Source organism: Urocitellus parryii, chromosome 7 (genome assembly GCF_045843805.1).
Source record: "Urocitellus parryii isolate mUroPar1 chromosome 7, mUroPar1.hap1, whole genome shotgun sequence".
NCBI classification, from domain to species: domain Eukaryota; kingdom Metazoa; phylum Chordata; class Mammalia; order Rodentia; family Sciuridae; genus Urocitellus; species Urocitellus parryii.
The window spans coordinates 180,959,057-180,979,730 of NC_135537.1; the positions used below are offsets into that span (position 1 = coordinate 180,959,057).

General features: G+C 59.3%; 1 protein-coding gene across 3 annotated transcripts; it reads left to right on the forward strand.

Annotated features, from left to right (window-relative positions):
• Window positions 1-621: 621 nt before the first annotated feature.
• C1qtnf1 (C1q and TNF related 1) lies at window positions 622-19,634 on the forward strand. 3 transcript variants are annotated; one of them, XM_026408444.2, is made up of 5 exons: window positions 622-759; window positions 1,670-1,955; window positions 14,394-14,570; window positions 16,611-16,750; window positions 17,469-19,634. In XM_026408444.2, the coding sequence occupies exons 3-5, from the start codon at window positions 14,407-14,409 to the stop codon at window positions 18,017-18,019; spliced, it is 855 nt and encodes a 284-aa protein (XP_026264229.1). In that variant the 5' UTR covers window positions 622-759; window positions 1,670-1,955; window positions 14,394-14,406; the 3' UTR covers window positions 18,020-19,634. The 3 variants fall into 3 exon arrangements, with proteins under 3 accessions (XP_026264229.1, XP_026264230.1, XP_026264228.1); XM_026408445.2 differs by lacking the exon at window positions 1,670-1,955; XM_026408443.2 differs by lacking the exon at window positions 622-759 and having other exon boundaries at window positions 1,630-1,955.
• The last annotated feature ends 1,040 nt before the right edge of the window (window positions 19,635-20,674 follow it).

Sequence of the window (20,674 nt, forward strand, 5' to 3'; positions counted from 1 at the left end):
TGCCTGCTTGCCTCCTCTGCTCTGCTTGCTGCTTTCCTGAGTATCACCACCGCACAGGCTATTTGGGGACAGTAAATGGGGGAGGTCAGTCTACGTGCCTGGATGGGGAACTTCCTCATGTTACTTACAGGAATGAAGATGAGCTTATCTCTGCATTTTCCTGGATTGATAAGCAATGGAGGATGTAGGTTTTGCCAAGCCTCAGACATGTATGCCAAAGAACATGAGCTGTCCCCGGTCTGCCAGGGCAGTGGAGGCCATGTCTCTAATGGAGGCAGGTTACTTGATCTCACCAAGCTCCTCCAGTGCTCTCTGGGCTCCAGGGGCTAGGCAGCATTTCTCCTTCACGTCTCCTCCTCACAGGGGATTGGCTCTGGAGGTTGGGGTCTCTGGAGTGGCAACCCCATCCTCACAAGCTGCCACCCCCATCCCAAGCCCTCCTGCTTCTAGTGCATCTCCACCCATTCTCAGCTCTGCCCAGATGTTGGCCTGGGCCCAGCCCCGGGGCAAGAGCATGTGCCTGGTGGCATCCTGCTCACACACTCCTCCTCCTCCTCCTCCTCCTCCTCCCTTTCTGTTCTCGAAGCCTTTCCAGATGTCAGTGTGGCCCAGGGAGGAAATTCCAAGGCCAGGAATAGTGAAGCACAGCCTTTCTGTTTTGCTCCTAACATCCCGAACCAGCATCCTTCTTTCTACATCTCCTGTCCAGATGTAGCCAGAGAGGAGAGATGCCGTCGCTGGAGTGACAGCAGAGTGCAGGTACAGCACCCAGGCCAGGAGCAGAGGGGAGGGACACAGAGGAGAACCCGGGGAGAAGCAGAAAAGAAGAAGGCACACTGTTACCACTGCCAGGGCAGCTTCACTCCTCTGGCCAGACCCTTCCTCTTCTCGAGCTGTGGTAGGGTTCCAGAACAAGCCTGTGTGACTCAGAGCTGGGGCTGGCGAACGGAGGGACAGCACTGGAGAAGCCTGTGCTGCGGTCTGCCTGGGGGCTTGTTCAGGAAGAGCATTTATATAAGAATAAGAAAATGTCTGTTTTCCACCTCCAGGAATGAGAGACCTGGAAGAGACGGAGCAGACCCCTGTCCCCTCTGGCCCCACCACTGGGGATTCTAAGTGTTCTGAGCAGGGATTGCTCCTCACCTCTGAGCATGGAAACCAATAAACCATCACCTTCCAAACATGTACACATGTGCACATGTATGCCTGGACCCCGAGAGCTGTTAGAGAGGGCTTGTAGATTCTCCCAAACCTGGTGCTGGTCCTCGGACCCCCATCTGTGGTGTGTCTTAACTCTGCCACAGTTTGGACATGGGGCAGGATGTAGCGGGTGCTTGAGCCCATCCCCCCGCCACTAAGTAACTTGGGTTCTCAGCCCTGCTGGGTGCCCCTGCCCTGTGCAGGGCATCCTTGTCCTGGATTCCCAGATACCTCTGCATCTGGACAGGCCCCAGGTGCACAGAAGAGGCCACCTGCACCCCAGCTGGGCTGGCTGCCCCGCGTGGCCAGGAGGAGGGAGCCGGCAGGGCACACACACAGTTAATCCTCGGCGGCTGCTGTTTGGCTAAAATGCGCTGGGAGCGATCTAGGCTCCTCTGCAGCTCACATCTGGCTGGGTTTGCTCTTTACGTGTTTGTCCTGCTTTCTTCCTCTCTTCTTTACTTTCGAGAAACCACGTTTCCGCTTCTGCCCAAGGAGACCTTGGAGCCTGCAGAGAAGATAAAGGTGCTGGGTCAGGGCTGCTGCTGCTCCAACCTGCCCCCTCCCGTTCTGAGCCTCCTTCCCAGGGGACTTCTTTCCCTGTCTCCTTCGACAAGTCTGTGCTTCCCGAGATCGGGCTCTGAGGAGGCTTTGCCGCTGGGAGATGCTTTAAGAGGCGGTGCCGTGAGAGCCCCAGAGAGGCGGCGGCGGGAAGACGCAGCTGGTGCAGCCCTGCTGGGTTCCGTTCGAGGGAGGTAGGTGGCCTGGGGCAGGCAGGTCAGAGTGAGGAGGGACTCAGTACTGCCCGCTCCTGTCTTCCTGGCTTCAGCCTGGTGGCTGGAGCAGACTGGGCAGGACAGAGCAGAGCCTTGCCAGGGGGACCATGGGTGAGGTGGAGGGGCAGGGTGGGCAGCTGTGGCCAAGGGGCAGAGAGCAGAAGTTCTGGGAAGTACTGTGCCTGCTCTTGCTAACTCCCCGGCACAGGCCAGTTGGTTCTGCAGAGAGCCCTGGGGCCAGCGCCCTCTGACGGGGAGGAGGCGGGCTCTTTTGCAGACAGAAGCTGTCGGGAGCAACAGTACCTTCTCCCATGTTCTGTGGGTGTTTATATTGCTTCACTCTTCGCTTGGTGCTTTTCTGAGAGTGTGGGAGAAAAAGAATGGTACCCGTGCCCACCTCTGCACCTGGCAGAGATCCCCCAATGTCACCTGGACCACCTGAGATCCAGGTCTCTCCCATGCTCTCTGTGGCCCACTTGGGCCCTGCACAGGACAGGAAATGTGGACTTTGGCCCCCTCATCTCACAGCCTTGGTGTTCCTGGAGGGTATCCAGCTTGGGCAGGAAAAAACAATGTCACATCCCTGGGGATCCTCCTTGGAAGGATCCACTGAGAGTGGCCCTGCTCTGGGATTGCATTGCTGAGCCACTGTGGAGTCTCTGGTTGGTGCATGTCCACCCACCAGCCACCACCCAGCTCTCCAGGGCACCTCCGCAGGTACGGGTGTGGTCTGTATTCTGCCAATCCCTGGCTGCCCTGGCTGCTTCCAGCCCTGGAGAGCCGGGAGCCTCCGTGTGCTCCCAGCACGCCTGGCAGTCCTGTCCCGTCCTGGCTTGGAAGGATGGAGGGAGCTGCTTCTCTGCCATGGATCTCGCTTCTTCCATCTCACCTAGTTTCTAGGGACGGAGGCCATGGGGCAGGCTTTCCTGAACTTTGAAAATGAGACATGTCTTGAGAAATGACTTCCTGGACCCCCAGGAGCATGATGTCCTTAAAGACTGCTTGGGCTCTGCTTTTTATAGTGTAGAAAGCACACACGTGCGCCCGGCCGTGCAGCCCACACGCACTGTCAAGATACATGTGCTTGGCCGGCGTGTGCTGCAGGGAGGGGACGTGTCTGCTCCACAAGGCCTGCCCAGGGTCCCTGCTAACCAGAGAGGAGCGGCCACAGGAGCCGGTGGGCAGAGGCTGAGATCAGTGGCAGCTGTCCCACTCTCCCTCTTAGACCTGTAGAGCCAGAGAGGACTTAGAGTGACCCAGCAACCTGGGTAAGAACAGTGGCAGCCGCCAATTTGTTGGCTCTTCAACTCTATCAAGGGACTCCCCTGTGAAAAGCTCAGAGGGGCTTGTGGCTTGCCCCAGCCAGCGGACAGAGGACCTCAGACCCTGACCTATGTCCTCATGCCCTGAGACTGTGTTCAGTACACTCCACGCAGGCTGGGGACACTGAGTGCAGCACTCCACAGTGAGGCGGGATCTGAGCTTCTCAAGCGTCCCCTTCTCTCCGCTGACAGAGAAAGCCCAGGGCAGGACGCAGGCAGCAGGGCTGCTTCCCAGGGACCCACTTTCTTCCTTCCTTTCCTTCTCCTACCATCTGGAGTCCCCCATGACCCCAAGGAAGGTGCAGCAGCAGGGGACAGATATGTGGCCAGGGGTCTTGGGTGGGCCCCGTTCAGCCACAGGACACCATTGCCCAACACTAAGGTGCCCCCAAGCAGGAGCCTGGGAAGCCCGGCTGTCGGAGGGTGCAGGCAGCTGCCTCCCATCCTGGGGTATAACCTCCCGGCCGGGGCAATCAGGGCAGCCTTCAGTGTTTCTGAACGTGCTCCTTTCTGCAGTTCTCCCGTGCCTCCCCCAGCTGTAATTAGCATGACTCATAAGCCAAATATTCTGGCATTGAACTTCACCCATCAAAACAAAGATGAAAAGAATTTCATAGAAATCTGTGCCACAGGGTGTCCTCACCGGACACCAGCCTCCCTGCGTCCTGTCCTCAGGGGTCGGGCCCTTTTGTGGGTCTCAGTTCCTGAGGCCGGGGTGGCGGAGGCCCCAGGGCTTCAGGGAGGGTGGGGGGGACAGCGCTGGCCCGAAAGGCAGGAAGAAGAAGACCTTCTGTTGCAGTCCCCTGCTGCTGGCTGCCCAAGGCCGACTCTTCCTGACAACCCACCCTCCCTGGATAGAAAGGGAAGCTGCCTGGGCTCCCTGCCCCAGAGCCCCAGGACGCCCAAGTGGGGCGGTGGCCCCCTGGCAGCTCCATCCTGGTAGCTTGACTACTGTGTTGTTTTCTCCCGTTTCACCCATGAAATCTGCCTTCTGCTATTGTCAAGTGACACAAGGCAGCTCTGCCGACTGGACTCTGCCACCTCCTGACCCCTTATGTGGTGTGGGAGATGGCCTGCCCGCTTCCGAGAGCAGTCTGCCAGAGGACCCAAAGCTCCACATGGGTTTCCTCTGCACTGGGGCTGCCCAGCGAGCCAGCCTCTCAGCCCTGAACCTCAGCCCTGGCCCTGTCCTTGTCCGGAGGTGCCGGTGCTGAGCTTAACACAGACACAGAGACCTGCGAAACCAGGCCCGCCCCTTCCTCCTCGCCAGCCCTAGTGGAGGGTTCTGCAGAGCTCACCCTGGGGGAGGGGTAGTGCTGGGGGCAGCGTGGGCCTCTGAGCCTTTGGGAGGACTCTTGGTCTCTGGATCCTAGTCAAGTTGCCACTGTGCCATTTTGGTGCTTGGGGGTGTGTGGGTGGAGGTGGGTACATTGGCATCCCCTCAACCCACCCCTCCTTGCCTGTGATCAATTTCCAAACCAGGAATAGATAGGGGCACCTGAGGCCCCCTCACCATCCACTGGGGGTAGGGGGCATCCCTGCCTGTCTCTGAGTCTCCTGCAGATCAGCAAGCCCCTCCTGGGGCACCGCCTGGCCCAGGACGGTTGTCTGGATGTCCACAGGCTGGCCTGGCCTCAGTGTCTGACCATCTTCCTGGCTCCTGCAGGGATTTTCCTTGAAATGAGACAGCAGACAGGGAGGCAGGAGCCCAGGCCAGGCCGAGAAGAGAGGCAGCCAGGCGAGACAGGGACAGGGAAGCCAAGTCCTTGGTGCCCAGGGACGGGTCAGACATACTCCTGGCTGCTGCTGGAGCCACACATGCTGGACAGCCCACACTCTGGGGCTGCTCCCTGCCATCCTTGGGACGTCTGATTACCAGCCACCCTCTACCCTTGGGACGGGGCAAAGAGGGGAACTCTCCTGGTAGTGGTGAAGAGGGTTAGGCAGGTGTAGGCTGGAAGCTGGGCTGGGCCCCGTGACTCTGCCCTGCAAGCTTCTGGGATAGGCCCTCAAAACCGGGGACCAGGCTGGGGATACAGCTCATTTGGTAGAGTGTTTGCACCATGTGGCCTGGGTTCTGGTGAGATATGGGGACAGGGATCTGGATGGGTTCAGGTGGCCATGGGGCTCCTGGACGGGTTCAGGGTGGCCATGGGGGTGGATGTCTTCTGGCATTCACCCCCTTCCCAGGGCCCCCTGAAGGTCTATCCAGCAGGCAAGGTGGTGGGCCTGTAAGTCCTGTGCGCTGCTTGGCTGGCTGAACGTATTGGATTGAGGCCACCCTGGGAATGGAGGCTGCTGAGCCAGGTTGGGGCTGCAGGGAGGCAGGGAGGCTTGAGCCTGATGTCTACCCCTACCTTTCCCCACTCTCCTTTCTGTTCCATCCTGCGTGTTCCTCCCAAAGGCACCTCCAGTGGTGCCCACTCATATCCGACCCTGGCCAGCCTCCCAAGGAAAGGTCAGGCCAAGCATGCATGCAGCCCCTCCTCTGGCCAGCATGGCCTCTTCTCCCACTCCCTCCTGAGGTGGTACTCAGCCTCCCTCCTTTGCAGGGGGCACTCAGGTCCGTTTCTGCTCATCAGGGCGCTGGGGTGGGAGGCGGCCATCTGCATCCCGCCTGTGTGTCCTGGCCTTCCCTCTTCTCTCAGAGCTTACCAACCTGCTGCTCTCCCTCCACCCTGCCAGAGCAAGACCCCGAGAAGGCACCGCAGGAGGCCCAGCGTTGGGCACCTCATATGGAAGCTGTGGGAGGGGGCTGCCTGCTCGGTGCCGAACCCAAAGGAATTGGACTCCAGTGGGGGAGGGGGCGCAGGTTAAGATGCCAGCAGCCTGGCACTTGGAGATCTCAGCACGCTGCGGGGAAGACGCCTCAGAGGGTGCCTGGCATGCAGCAGAGGCACGCTGCATAAGTCCCTATTGAATGTAGGGATGCAGGCTCAGCTGGTGGCATTCCCTTAGAGCCAAAGGTGGCTGCTGCTGACAGGTCTATGACGGCAGCTAATCCAGCGCACACCCCAAACCTGAGCCCCATGTGCCAGAGCAGCCGCCGCCCAAGGAAGGCTGTATCTTTGTATTCCAGTCCTCAGCTGAGACTTCCATGTCAGCCAGTTCATCCTCCACACAGCTCTGCCTGAGCCGTAGATCGCCAGCCCCGCCCCCATTATCTACTTTTCCATGCATAGTCAAGTTCCCTGGAATAAGCAAAATGCTCCCTTAGTCTCCAGGGTGGGGCTTATTTGTCATTTTTCCTAAGTGGAAAATAGTGTATATTTACTGTGAAAAAACATGAGACTGTGACCGGGGGAACAAAAACAAAGCACAAATAAAAGAAAGCACAAATAAGACAATGTTAGAGAGCCATGTTCTCACCATGCCTGGACAGTTGCCATCAGCAGCCAGGTGGTGGCCTTCGCATGCTGTGGTTGTGGGTCCACTTGTACGTGTGTGCACGCGGCTTTCAGCCTGCACTTTCCCTCAGAACGTCTTTCCATGGCAGTAAGGGTTCATGGTTTGCAGCGGTCACTAATTGTAGGCAGCTTCCGGGTCTCCTGGTCCATCACCTCCCCACTTCTCCCCACTGCTGAGCTCACCTCCAATCAGCCACCCAGGTGTTGTGTTTTGTCTTTGGTCTTTTCCTGGATGGTCTTTTCCTGTGGTCTTGCTGGACGCTCATGCGGCTTGTAGCCTTGGCTAAGGAGGCAGCAGGGTTTGCTGGTCTTTGGGAGGCAGGAGGTGCTCTGGGTGCAGATGGAGGAATAGCTAGCAAGGATAGCTCCCAGGTTGCATGGCGGTCAGCATTCTGGAGACACGTCATAGTGTCCCCTGGCTCCCTCCCTCCCCACTCTGTGTTGGACAGGTTTGAGCAGCTCCAATCTGTAACCAGTCCTGTTTGGATGGTGGCTTTGCTACTTGGGATTGACTGAAAGGTGAGGGAGGGGTTCATGCCACACTGGATGTGAGACACTGGATGCTGGAGGAGCTGGGAAAAGTCCAGAGGGACAGATAAGCCCCAGTGATTACAGACCTCTGTGTAGTAGACGCTGGGGGAGGGGCGAGCCACAGCAGGGGAAGGGGGCCGGAATACTTGCTGCAGGAGGCAGCATCAGGCCAGCTCTGAAGATGCATGGATGGAGAGGTGGCAGGACAAGGGGCATCCTGAAGTGTGACTTGTGTTAGGGACTGAGGGAGGCAGGATGTGGCTGGAGTGAAGGAATCGTATGTGTGGATGACAGGTGGAGGCTGGTTGACAGGCGGAGGCCAGATGACAGGTAAGAGGCTGGGTGACAGGCAGGGGAGGCAGGAGCCTAGTGGGGATGGAGGGTTGAACCCTGTTCTTTGTGTCTGGATGCCCTTGATCCAAGGGCAGCACTGATTTGCATTTTTTAAAAGTAGCCTCTGAAGGAGTCAGTGTAGGAGACAGAAGGAAGTGGGGAGGCCCAAGGAGAGCTGGACACGGTGGTGTTGGGAGACCTGGGGGAGCTTGGCGATGGGTTTGATGTGACGGGGGCATGGAAGGTACTCGTGTTAGTGGCTCCCACTTGTGGCCTGGGTCCAGCACCTGTGACCGGTGCTGTCTTTCACAGAGCTGCCAGCCCAGGAGGAGAAGGGGGGCCGGCAGCAGTGAGGAGGGTGAGTTAATTGGGTGTTCAAGTCTCATGGCTGGGCAGAGAGGGATCCAGCAGACGGCTGGAGACACAGTGCAGGCCAGTCTGCCCAGGGGAGTGTCCAGCCACGTGGAAATGTTCTATCAGCAGTGTTGCCCGCTGTGGTAGCCGCTAGCCACGTGAGTGCTTAGAAAGTGGCCCCTTTATTTTGTTTATAGTCTTAACAGATCAGAGCAGCCCATGGGCTGGTGTGTTGGAGAACAGGCCTGGCGCCCCTTGGTGTCCTGGGTGGAAGGCATGATGTGGGCCAAGGCAGCAGAGAAGGGTTTGGGGCGAGAGGCCCTGCAGACCTGGAAAGCAGCAGTGGGTGGGGAAGACCAAGGATAACCCAGAGGGGGCAGCGGTGCCTGGGCTGGGAGGTGGGGGCATCCATCCCCTGGGCCGTTCCCAGCAGAAGCTTTAAGGCTCCTACAGCAGGACGGCAGAATAGAGCCAGGGTCACAGGTGATCTTGGCAAGAGGGGCCCAGGCTGGACGGGGCAGGAGACAGACCCATGGGTGCTGAGCCAGACTGCATTTCTGACGGAGGAGCCACTCGGTTTGGGCCACGGTCTGTCCCCTGCCAGGCTTCCCAGGAGGTGCCTGTGAGGTGTCCCGGTGCCCCAGCCAAGGCAGCCAGACAGGCGTGGTTTGTGCTGCCTGTAAAGGGCGGACTGCGGTGGGGCTCAGGCCACAGAATTCTCAGGTTCTTCCCTCCTCGGGAGCCTCTGCCCCGAAGGGTGGCACTGTGCTGGTGCTGGGGTGGTGGCTCCAGCCAGGCCACCTGCAGAGCAAGCTCCCAACTGAGCCCCCGGGGCCTTTCCCCTGTGGCAGTTCTCAAAGCAGGATGAGCCCTGCCCCAGGCGTCCCAGCTGGGAGGGGACCTGAGGTCAGCAGCTCTGCTCAAGGCAGTCTTTGTTCCCCCTGGGTCGCAGCAGCAGCTCTGCGGCTGGGCTGGCCAGGTGCCCCCAGGGCCCAGTGCCCAGCAGCCCACGTGGCAGTCATGTTTGCACAGGCTGGCAGAAACTTAGGGTCCCGCTCTCTGTCCAGGTGAGTTTTCCTGGCCAGATGCATGGCCCTGGAGAGGAGGGAGATGCTGTAGGATGGGCACGTTCTTGGTCTCTCCTCTCCTCACTGTTAAGTCCCAAACGAAGCCTCACTTCCATCCAAAGGGAACCTTTGTTAGGAACTAGCAAGTAGCCCTGGAAGAACCCACCTCTGCACTCCTGGACTCGGGCTGTGGAGGTAACCCCATAAACCCCCAGGCTTTCAGACAACCGAGACAGGGAGCAGTTCTCGGGAAAGGGAAAGAGGGAAATTCCCAGAGGAGCTGGGCCCTCAGGGTTCCTCCAGTGAGGCTTGCTGCCTCCCCTGTGTGGTTAGGAGGGAGAGATTCCCAGGCCAGCTGGGGCTGCCAGTCACACAAGGGACACTAGGTGGTAAAGGGGCTTCTGTCTACTTGTCAACTGGAGGTCACTCAGCCTCCTCCTGCCCATGGCAGGTTTTGGAGTCTGAGAAATGGGCAGTTAATGTGACAAAGGACTTCTGGGGGAAGGAAAAGACCAAGAGCAGATGTCACACACTGGGAAACCCTGATGGTCACTGGGGTCGGAGGAACACCCCGATATGGCACTTTCTCCTTTGTGGCCCCCATGTCTGAATCCCACTGCAGGGACTGGAGGGTGCTAAGCTTCTCACCGGGAGGCTGTCCCAGGCGTCAGCAGGCCTCTGTGTTAGGAGGATGTGCAGGAGGCAAAGGCGGTGGGGCAGGTGGGTGAGGAGTGGTGTGGGGACCACGTTCCCGTTGACCAAGGCTGACTAACCGCATTCTTGACCTAGAACCCGTGCAGTGTAGGTTAAAATCCTTTACCCAGAGGTGCACGGAAAACTTTAGGGTGGGGTCCAGGCCCTGGAAAAGCCAGAGACGATTGCCTCTGGTGGGCCAAGGTCTGGGAGACAGCCAGAGAGCACCTGAGGCAGGCAGATGGAGAGAGGAGAGCAGAGCTGCAGGCGCTCCCACGGAGGCCTGGGAGCTGTACCCGGTGCACGTGAGTAAGGCATCCAGTGACCCCTAAATCTCTGGCCTATGCCCTGTTCCTAGCTCCTCCTCCCTCCCCCACGACTTCACTTCAGTCTAAAACAGACCTACCTGATAGAACCTGATCAAGTGGCCAGAGTGTTCGCTTCTGCACTTTCCAATATGGCGACCACTAGCCACAGGTGGCTGTCCAGAGCCCGGAATGTGGCTGGTGTGGCTAGGGAGCGGAACCTTGAGTCATTTTGTGTCTGTGTGCTGGGGATGGAACCCAGGGCCTCACACACGCTAAGTGCTGTACCACTGAGCTGTGTCCCCAGCCCTAACTTTTGTTTTGTCTTAATTTAAATAGCTACACAAAGCTAATGACCACCCCGCCGTTTAGCCCAGGTCTGGCTTGTCACCCGCTCACCGTTTTGGTTCATTGCCTGCCCTTTCGCTCTGAGCTGTAGCTGGGTGCTTGTCTGCTTCCCTCTCTGGACTGTAATATTCCTGAAGTCAGGAAACGGACTTGATTTATGGCTGCAGTGCTCCCTCTCCCTCTCGCACCATGCCCTGCAGATCACGGCATCCAGTCCACCAGGCCTGGGTTTCGCTGCCCACCGGGAGGGCGGCTCAGACTTGCCTTCCGAGGCTCCTTTCAATCCAAGGAGATTATAGGCTTTCTGCCTCTTGGAACAGCTGCTTACCAATGAGGATTAAAGAAAGAAACAGTGTTTACAAAAGGGTTTTTTTGATGGCACTGGGCAGGGTGGAGCATCAAGGCGAGATCCAGGCAGGCGGCCTCTGAGCGCCAGGAGTCAACATCAGTACGTGGACGTGGGGCCAAGACCAACAGGGACCAGTTTTAAACAAATATAGGGAAACTTGAACCTGTGGATGGTGTTGCCTCCTTAAAGGGTCCATCGCGGGTCTGGAAGGGTCAGCGCATCAGACCTCCTCCCGTCCTGTGAGTGGCTCCATGTCTCCCTCCCTCCTTCCTCCTCCTGTCAGGGGGCTCCTGCTTGTCGGGGAGGTGAATCGGGTGCATGGAGTGGGAGGCTGGGAGACGTGGTGGACAAACGGGAGCGGAGGTACCATGGAACTGGCTCTGATCCACTGGCTCCTGGACAGTGAAGAGCTTGAGGTCTCCAGTGGCTCTGACCGCAGCTCAGCCTGGAGACAGGGCTGTGTGGGTCCCCACTCAGGAGGCACCCCCATCAGCCCAGACGCCACGGGGCCACCACCCTGGACTTGCCTTCTCTGCGCAGCCTCTCGGGGGGCCAAGCAGGGAGCCTTCCTTTGCTGGGAATCTCTAGCAGTGATCCCGGAGCCAAGTTTGGCTTGATGTTGGGCAATAATGTTTTTGCCCTAAAGTGACTAAGATGATCGTAATGTCGTGACTCTGACTTGGCTGTGGGATTCGGTGAAATGGTTGAGATCTTGTGGAAGAGGGAAAGGTTTCAGTCTGGGTGTGCGTTGACTCTAAAGAGGAGGTCAGCAAAGACAGCCCGACACCAGCCTCCCTGCCCTCAGCCATCAGCCCGGGTCTCTGCCTGCCTTCAGGGCTGTCACCTGTCCCATGCCACCAATGCCATTATCCCTAACCCAGCCACATCCTGAGCCCCGTCTCTTCTGGCCCAGGTGTAGAAAACACTCTTTTGAGGCTAGGAGGAGACGTACCAACAGTCACAGGGGTGCTTCCCCCCGGGGGCTTGGCACTGGTACTCAGCTGGGGGCAATTTTTCCCCCCAGGAGACAGACATAGGGCAATGGCTGGAATTTCTGATTGTCACAGCCACCAAGAGGGCTGACAGCCTGGAGTGAGTAGCTTGGGGCGCTGCCAACATCCCAGGAGGCACAGAGGACTCCTAGCGACAGGGAACTGTCCAGCTCACAGTGCCCAGGCCGAGGGTGAGCCAAGGGGGCCATGTACCTCTGGTTGTTACTCTAGAACTTTTCCGAAATGCAGACATATTATTTTGGATTCAGAAAATAAAAGAGTTTAAAGAAAGGAAAACTTCCTTTTAACTGATGCAAGCTTACCACTTAAGAAGGAAAAAAAAGAGTAATGACTTGAGGGACCAGGGAAAAACAGGAAACACAGAAATAGAGAAATAAACAGATTTAGAGAACTCAATTTGACCAATGTTTGTGGAGTACCAGTGAAGTCCAGGGCGCTGCAGGGTGCTTGGCTGGTTGAGGGCACAAGGGGACATCCCAGGCCAGGAGGGGGACACATTGGCCTGCTGGGCAGGATCTCACAGGCCAGGTAAAGCTCTCTGCAGTCCAAGACAATGAGAAGGACAGATTAGGAAGGATGGGGGCTTTCCCAGGAGGGGTCTGGGGAGGCTTCAGGAGGAACATGAGGCGCTCAGGTGGGGGCTGGCAGGGCAGAGGACTTGGGGTCACCGAGGTTGGCTGTCCGAGTTGCAGTGCAGACAGCTCGAGCTGACTTCCCTAGGTCTGTTTGCTCACCTACAACTGTGGGGTGATGACGAGTGAGCGCTGTCTCCTTAGAGGATGCTGTGGGTGCACACAAGGTCTGGGTGGGGTCGAGATGATCGATGAGGAAGCCTTCTCAGACCAACCTGTAGGGCCTGAGGCATCAATTAAATCATGCATGGACTCTCAGCGCAGCGCTGGTGAGCAGGAGAGAGGAAGACAAGGGCGCTTCTGGTCAAGGAAGAAGAGCGCCCACGGTGGACAGTGGCGGGAGGTGAGGGAACTCAGACCGGCCGCTCCTCGAGGCGTATGGAAAATGCTGAGCCCTCAAGGCCCTGCCCGGGTTTCATGCAGCAGAAGCTGTGCTGGAACGGAGTCCTTAGGTGTGCATGTGCGCGTGTAAGACCACGGGATGAGGTGTCTGCAGCGACAGCTGACCAGTTGGGGTGATGGGGGAGACGTGCATGCTCTGTGGGAGAGCCCAGAGAGAAGTGAGGAGCAGGAGGGGTAGGTAAGAATTCCAGCATGTTTCGAGGTTCTCATACACACTTTCTTTGGCAAGCAGGGGCAGGTCCAAGCAGCCTGCTGGTCACCGGGGTCTCTGGGCCCTGAGGCTCCCTGGCTGGTTAGTAGGGACTTGGAGGCAGGAGAGCAGCCCGGTTGCTGCAATGGGGCAGTGGGAGGCTAGGGGGAGGCTGGTGTCCTCTCGTCTCGCTCCTCTCTGCGGTGACACAGGGGAGCCGGGCTCTGGGTCTTTCTGTGCCGCCGGAGCTCCAGCTGCAGTGACCAGCGCCCTCACAGACATGGCCTGGGCGCCATCGGGGACAGCTGTTGGAGCACTCTCTTCAGAGCTCCTCAGTGAGCCCACTCTCGGGGCCAAGGAGCCTCGCCCTGGGGCAGGGGTGTGCCCTTCCCAGGCGACAAATCGAGCCAAGGGATGTTGGAAAGAAGGTCACAGCTTCCCAAGAGGAGTCTGGTCTGTAATTACCGACAAAGAGGAATTGTCTCCGATTTTAATTTTCCTAAAACACAGAGAGAAATGGAGGGTTGGGCGGGGGATCTCGGTCCCGCTGGGCTTGCTTCTTCCTGGGCAGCGGAGAGGGTTGAATTAGGTGCTCATGGTCCTGGGAGGCGTCAGACCTCGTGTTCGTGTTCGGGTGAACAGGAGAGGGTAAGAATGGACCACAGTCGGGTGCCACAGCGGGAGGTTTCCCGCCCACCAGGAACAGCCAAGCGGGGCGACTCCTGATTCCAGGCGCGTGGACCCCAGCTCCCCGAGAGGGTGAGGGGTGACGCTGCTGACAGCCAAAGCAGAGAGGCTCTGCCCCTGTGGGCTCACTGGGACCCCCAACAGTCACCTCTTCCCAGAGGACTCTCTCAGTACTGGAGGGGGAGGGTCCTGCCCCAAGCCTTTGCCAAAAGCACCATGGCCTTGGATGAGCTGGCTCCATGTCCCCTGAACTGAATGCTGGAGGTCACCCACTGAGCACCCTTGTTGGTCAGGAGGAAGCCTGCAGCCCTCTGCCTACCACATGCCCACGCACGAGGACCAGGGTGGCCGTTGTTGCATGGTGATCAGCCAAACCTGTTGGGATTCCGTCCACTGGCCCAACAGGTGGTAAATTACAACCATCTTCGTGGCCAGTGGCTGAAGGACTCTGAGGCTGGGCTGGTACGGACACCACGGTGCATGGTGGTGTTTCAAGGCCAGCCCGCTGGACTGGGGCTCCAGTGGCAGAGCGCCCGTGTGCCTGTGAGTGTGCCCGTGTGTGTGCCCGTGTGTGTGTGTGTGAGCACATGCGAGTGTGCGTGAGTTAGTATAAGCACATGAGTGTGTGTGTGTGTGTGTGTGTGTGTGTGTGAGTGTGTGCACCTGCCCAGAGGAGCACAGTGTTCCTGGTGACGTGGGGCTGGGGAGCCTCAGGTTTCTGGGCTCTCCTACTGTGGAGCGCCTTCCTAACCTGGTGCTGTCCCCATGTGTCTCTTCCCACCAGGGTCAGCAGGAAGATGGGCTCCCATGGACAGGGACTTGTGCTGGGATGCTGCCTGCTTCTGGCCTTCACCTGTGGCCTGGTCCTGAGCCACGTGCCACGTGACCAGCGGGAGCAGCAGGAGCAGCAGGAGCAGGAAGAGGCCCAGGAGCTGCTGCCCCCGCTGGACCATGACAAGAGGTGAGGGACTGTGGCCCAGAGGCCATTGCAGGAGCTCCAGCTCTGGCTGAGCCAGCCCGGCCTCCCTGGGAGATAGGAAGGGGAACGCTGAGGCTGAGGAGTGGCTCCTGGGGAGGCCGGACCTGGAAGATAGACAGGCCGTTTGTCTCCAGTGGCTCGGGCTCTGTCTGGAGGCGAGGTCGCAGTCCAGCTCTGAAGGGTTTGGAGTTTTGGAGCCGCATCCTTAGATTAAGAGCAAGCCAGGCCCGGCCTGGCCCCTAAGTGGGTCGTGGCCTTCTTGCTTGGCCCTGAGGATGTGTGCTGGAGTCCAGGTACTGCTTGGAGGCAGGAGGCCCCGGCAGAGAGCCAGGGACCAAGAGCAGGTCCTGTGACCCTGACGTCTTGTCCAGTTGCAAGATGGCAGCCGGCGGGCGAGCACTGGCTTTCTGCAGGCCGTGAGTGCTTTGCTCTCATGTCTGTGACCCTCAGCAACACAGAGACTCCAGATCACTGCGGAGGGTTTTAAAGAACTCACCAATGCTCAGGATTGCTCCTAGACTGCCTCCCATTGAGCATGAGGTCCTAGAGGCCTGGGCATGGCGCCATGCTGGGGCTGGGCTTCTTGTTACCCTGAGTACCAGGCTGTCTTTACTGGGCAGGATTTGGGGACAAGGAGCCTAGTTCCTTTCTTCTTCCTTTGCTATTTTTTTCATTCAACAAATATTTATTGCCTGCCCTCAGGTCTGTGGAAGTCATGAACCCTGGCCTCCAGGGACTCTAAGGGTGTAGGGAGACGGAGGCCCAGGGTAACAGTGCCACAGGCAGGCAGTGGAGCAGCGGTGTGTCTACAGCACTGGGGAGAGGGCAGAAGGGAAGGGTGAGACTCAGGAAGCCCAAGTCAGGAAGACCAAGAATGATGTCTCAAAGGACACGGGGCCTCCCAGGTGCAGGAGGGAGAGCTGCCCGGCAGCCTGCAGGGTACGTACTGACGTGTGACTGGCAGGGGAGACAGGCGGGGCGGGGCGCTGGGGCCTGGGAGAGGATGGGAAAGGGGCGAAGCCGGGTCGCTGAGTCTGTGGGGAAGGGTCTCACCTGAACTTCATCCTATAGGGAGTAGGGCTCAGGGGAGGTCTGCATAGGGCCGGGTTCCAGAAGGCACGCTGGAGGAGGCATCAGGACCATGGCTGGCTGCTGGAGACCCCAGCCCAGCCCTGGGCACTGGGGCTGGGGCTGAGTGTGATGGTGCAGCCAGGGGCCACCTGGGGGGCTGAAGCCTCCACCTTAAGCCCCTGGTGACGGTGCTGGAAACAGACTTTGGGAATAGAGAGTCCAGGGCAGAGGGACACAGACAGGGGCTTCAGTCTTGGCCATCTCTGGATGGAGTCTTTGGGCCTTTCTGGATTCTGGGTGAGTTCTGAGCTGAGGGCCTGTGGACCCACTTCTCATATTATCTGGGGTTCAAAGTGGGAGCAGAGTTAGACAGAAGCTGGCTGTTCAGAGGCACTGTGCTGCCCCAGAGATGGCTCAGCCTGGGCCAGCGGAGCCGGAGCCAGAGCCAGAGCACAGTGCAGTGCCAGAGGTGCCACAAGGTGGCAGCAGGGAACCACCACCACCCACCAGCGGCCGAGCAGGTCCTTACGGAGGTCAGGAGGGAAACCGCACCTCCGCTGCTGCTGCCCAGGGTCATCCTAAGCATCAAGTCCAACCCTCTTGCTTATAAACACAAGCAGATTATCTTCTTCAATCATAGACATGTGACAAGGACTCCTAGAGTGGGCCTGCGTCACTGGAGGACCGTGTCCTGCCCCGTCTGTGTGTAGCCCTGAAGTTATTGATGTGTCACTGCTGCTCCCATGACCACTGCCAGCAAAGGGTGGGGCTCTCTCTGGAGTTCAATCCGGGATCCCAGAATCCACCCTGTGCCGCTGGGACCCCGAGACGTGAACATCTAAGTGAGGGAGGGGCAGGTCAGGTCCAGGCCCCCAGACCCCTGACAGCAGGAGAGGGGCCAGGGCCCAGCCCTGAGTTCATGACTTTCACCCTGATGCTTTGTTCCCACAGGAATGAAGAGAAACATGAAAAATATAGCCCCAGCCAGGGCCGGGAGCCCCCCGCCTCCAGGTGCTTCCGCTGCTGCGACCCTGGGACCCCCGTGTACCAGGCAATCCCCGCGCCCCAGATCAACATCACCATCCTGAAAGGTCAGGGCTGCAGAGACAGGGCATCTCCTGGGGGCTGCCGCGGGCAGAGAGGGAGGAAGACTGTGGGGTCACTAGTCGGGGCTGGGCGGGGGCAGAACGGTCCCTGGGACAGAAGCGGAGGAGGGTTGTCATCAGCAGAGACAGGAAGACATCCTAGTTTTGAGGGTCTGGCTTGTTTCCAAGAGGAGCTGGCAGGACCAAGACCAGGAGAGGGAGCCTCAGGCTGCTGGGCCCCGGCACCTGCGCGGACCGCAGGCTTCCAGACTCTGTTTTGAGGCTTGGTGTCCCCAGCCTGCTTCTGAAATTCTGTTCACCCTCCTCCCCCATGACCTTGCTCCGCGGCTGGGAACACTTGCAACTGGGTTCTGAGCTGAGCCCTGACATCTGCAGTCCATTTGCTCAGAGCGAGCCTGGGCCTGGCCCCGGAGTTGCTTGTGGACAAACCCATATGTTCCTTTATCGGTGCCAGGGCTTTCCAGAAGGAAAAAAAAATATTGCTTCTGGATTAAAATAGAGCAACCCTTGAAATGGTGCCTGTTGGTCTAACTGGTCTGAGAATCGAAGCCCCCCAGAGGGAGGACCGGGCCTCACCCCGTGGGGCAGGAGCGAAGCCCTCGGGTCAGGGTGTGAGGTCCAAGCAGGATGGAGCCCCAAGCTGAGGTGCAGGCCCACCGTGGAGTGGCTTCCTTGATACCCCGTGTCTTCCTGTCCCTTTCAGGTGAGAAGGGTGACCGAGGGGATCGTGGCCTACAGGGGAAATATGGCAAAACAGGCTCCGTGGGCGCCAGGGGCCACATGGGACCCAAAGGGCAGAAGGGCTCCGTGGGCGCCCCCGGGGACCGGTGCAAGAACCACTACGCGGCCTTCTCGGTGGGCCGGAAGAAGCCCCTGCACAGCAGCGACTACTACCAGACGGTGGTCTTCGACACGGAGTTTGTGAACCTCTACGGCCACTTCAACATGTTCACGGGCAGGTTCTACTGCTACGTGCCCGGCATCTACTTCTTCAGCCTCAACGTGCACACCTGGAACCAGAAGGAGACCTACCTGCACATCATGCGGAACGCGGAGGAGGTGGTGATCCTGTACGCCCAGGTGAGCGACCGCAGCATCATGCAGAGCCAGAGCCTGATGCTGGAGCTGCAGGAGCAGGACGAGGTGTGGGTGCGCCTCTTCAAGGGCGAGCGCGAGAACGCCATCTTCAGCGACGAGTTCGACACCTACATCACCTTCAGCGGCTACCTGGTCAAGCACTCCTCCGAGCCCTAGTGGCCACCCCTGGGAGACCTCCAGCCTCCTTCCCTCCCGCCCTGCTCCGCGCCCTGCAGGCCCCCGGTCTGACCCCATGGCCTCTCGCCCCAGTCCCTGCTTCCTTGGCTTCTGCTCCCGGGCTTTAGCCCTCAACAAGGCGCCCTGGACGGGTGGGAAGCCAGCACCACGTGGCCGCCTCTTTCAGAGGAGGTCTGCCGCGGATGAGATCACAGGGTGGGGCGCCTGCTGGAACTGGGGGCCTCCGGTTCCCCTCTGCACTCAGCCTGAAGTGACCCGAGGTGCACTGTCCAAGACCACAGCACCCTGCTCCTGTTCCGGGAAGTGACTGAGCAAATGCTTGAGTCGCCAGAGGAGCGCAGCAGGCCCTGAGGGGAAGGCCAGCCCTGCCCTGGCAGCCTCTCCAGCAGGCTGGCTCCCCCTGAGACCCAGGGAGCAGAGCTAACGGAGGAGCAAGGGTGGAGAGCAGAGACCAGGGGGGGGTCGGGAGGCCACACCTGGCTTCATTCCACTAGGTCACCAATGAACCTTCCTGGGGGACAGCGGGACTGACCTCTGTGTCTGGCTCACATTGCTGTAGCCTTGCCCGAGGGCTCAGCGGGACCTCCTGAGCCACAGCGGTGAGGCCAGGGCAGCGCAGTCAGCTCCCCAGAGGGGCAGCCGCGCCCTCTTCTGTTGGCTCTGGGCTGGTAGAAGCTGACGGCTTGCTGCAGGCCATGGGCTCCTGACAATGGCTGGGGACCTCAGGGACCCCTAGATCTGCAAATGTGGCTGGGAAGCCCAGGTATATCCAGGCACCACTCCCCTCCCCCAGGCCACTCTGGGCCCTGCTGGGATCTCCATGTCCCTGCTCCCAGATGGGTCAGCTGTGGGAAGTACCAGGCCTGTGGTTTGTTCCCATCAAACCATCTTGTACCACCTCAGAGTCCTGTCTCCTCCCGGGTCCAGGATCCTCTCCAGCATCCACTCTGAGGCCAGGCTGATGGTCCATCTAGACCTGTCCATACCCAGGCCTCTTTGACCTGCAGCCTAAGGCAACGTGGGAGGGGCGTCCTCTGAGCCCCAGAGCAGGGGAGAGCAGGAAGGGGCTGGAGGGCTGCCCCCACCTGCTTCCGGAGCTCCATTATGTCAGCCTTGAGACCAGGGTAGAAGAGAACCCCTGGGCCAACCACGGGGCTCAGACTCACACCCTGGAAGGTGGGAGGTCCCCTGAGGCAGGAGCCCCTGCAGCTCTCTGGGACCACCTGGTGTAGGGCAGCTGCCTCCATGGGTGCTCTGGAAGTCCTTGACGTTGGCCCTGCGTCCTGGCTGCAGGGTTGCCTTCTCTGACCTCGGGGAACCCGTCAGCCCTCCCTGCTCGCGCCCCATTGACCCCCAGCCCTGGCACTCTGTCTGCCTGCTTTAGCCCTGACTTGCTGACCAGGCCTTCCTCCCACCACGGGTGCTTCTTGGTTGTGAACCATCCTTCTTTCCCCTGGAGCCTGTCTGCGGGTGTCCGGGGTCTGCAAGTGCCTGCTTTGGAAGAGTCCACAAGGTGCATTGCTGTGGGCGTGGCGGGATGAGGGCCTCCTGGCCTTGCCCCGCAGCTCTCAGACCATCAACCATTAAACTTGGAACCGTGTTTTTCAGCACCCTGCCTCCTGCGTTTGCTCGATGCACCAAATCCTCCTCCTATTTTCCCCACCCCAGGTCCACCTCCGGCCTGTTGTAGGACTGGGGTCCTCGGCTTTGCACCCGGGGCCTGCCACACCCCAGATAGCCTTGTTCTTTGCAGGGAGATGTGGTCCCCACAGGTGGGCCCCAGAGCGATTCCCAGAGTGTGGGCAGCTCTGGGGACTTGTGTGAGGTGGCCAGAGGCATGGGGTGCTCTTCCTGACTGGGGCAGTGTCCAGAAAAAGCAGAAGACAGGGAGGTGTCCTCTGACCATGGCTACAACCTGGACCACCGTACATCTGTCCTGGGGCTGCAGAAACACAAGAGCACAAACTGGGTGGCTGGAGAGAACAGGAATGTGATCCCTCAGTTCCTGAGGCCGGCTGGAAGTCCAAGATCAAGGGGCTGCAGGTCTGCCTCCTTCAAGGGCTCTAGGGGAGGCTCCCTCCTGCCTCTTCGGCTTCTGGGGGCCCCAGGCATCCCTTGGCTGGCAGCATCGGCCCCCTTCCTGAGTCTCCGCTCTCCTCCCCTCCACCCTGTGAGACACATCACTGTTGGATTCAGGGCCCACCCTAAATCCCGGATGATCTTCCCTTGACATCTTTAAGTTAATTATTTCTACAAAACCTGTTTCCCACGAGGGCACCTTTGAGGTGCCAGAGATGGGGACTTGCGTGTACCTCTATTGGGGACACAGTGCTACGCTCTGCAGCAGGCTGAGGGCTCGACACGCTCCTCAGCAGCCCCCAGTAGCCCCGTGATACCCAAGCAGTGGAGGACGGAGGCTGCTCCTTCTTCTTTTCATCGCTGGCCAAATGGGTGAGCGGCCAGGCCCTTCCCCAACTGCCAGTGGCCAGTGCCGAGGCTGGAGCCAGCCGGCTGGCAAAAGGCTGGCCTCCCGCCTGTGCTCGGTCCTGCGTGAGGCCACGTGGTCATGCCCAGCCTTGGGCTGTGGCCAGAGGGAGCAGGCAGACACTGCGATCCTGCTCTCTGTGGGACAAA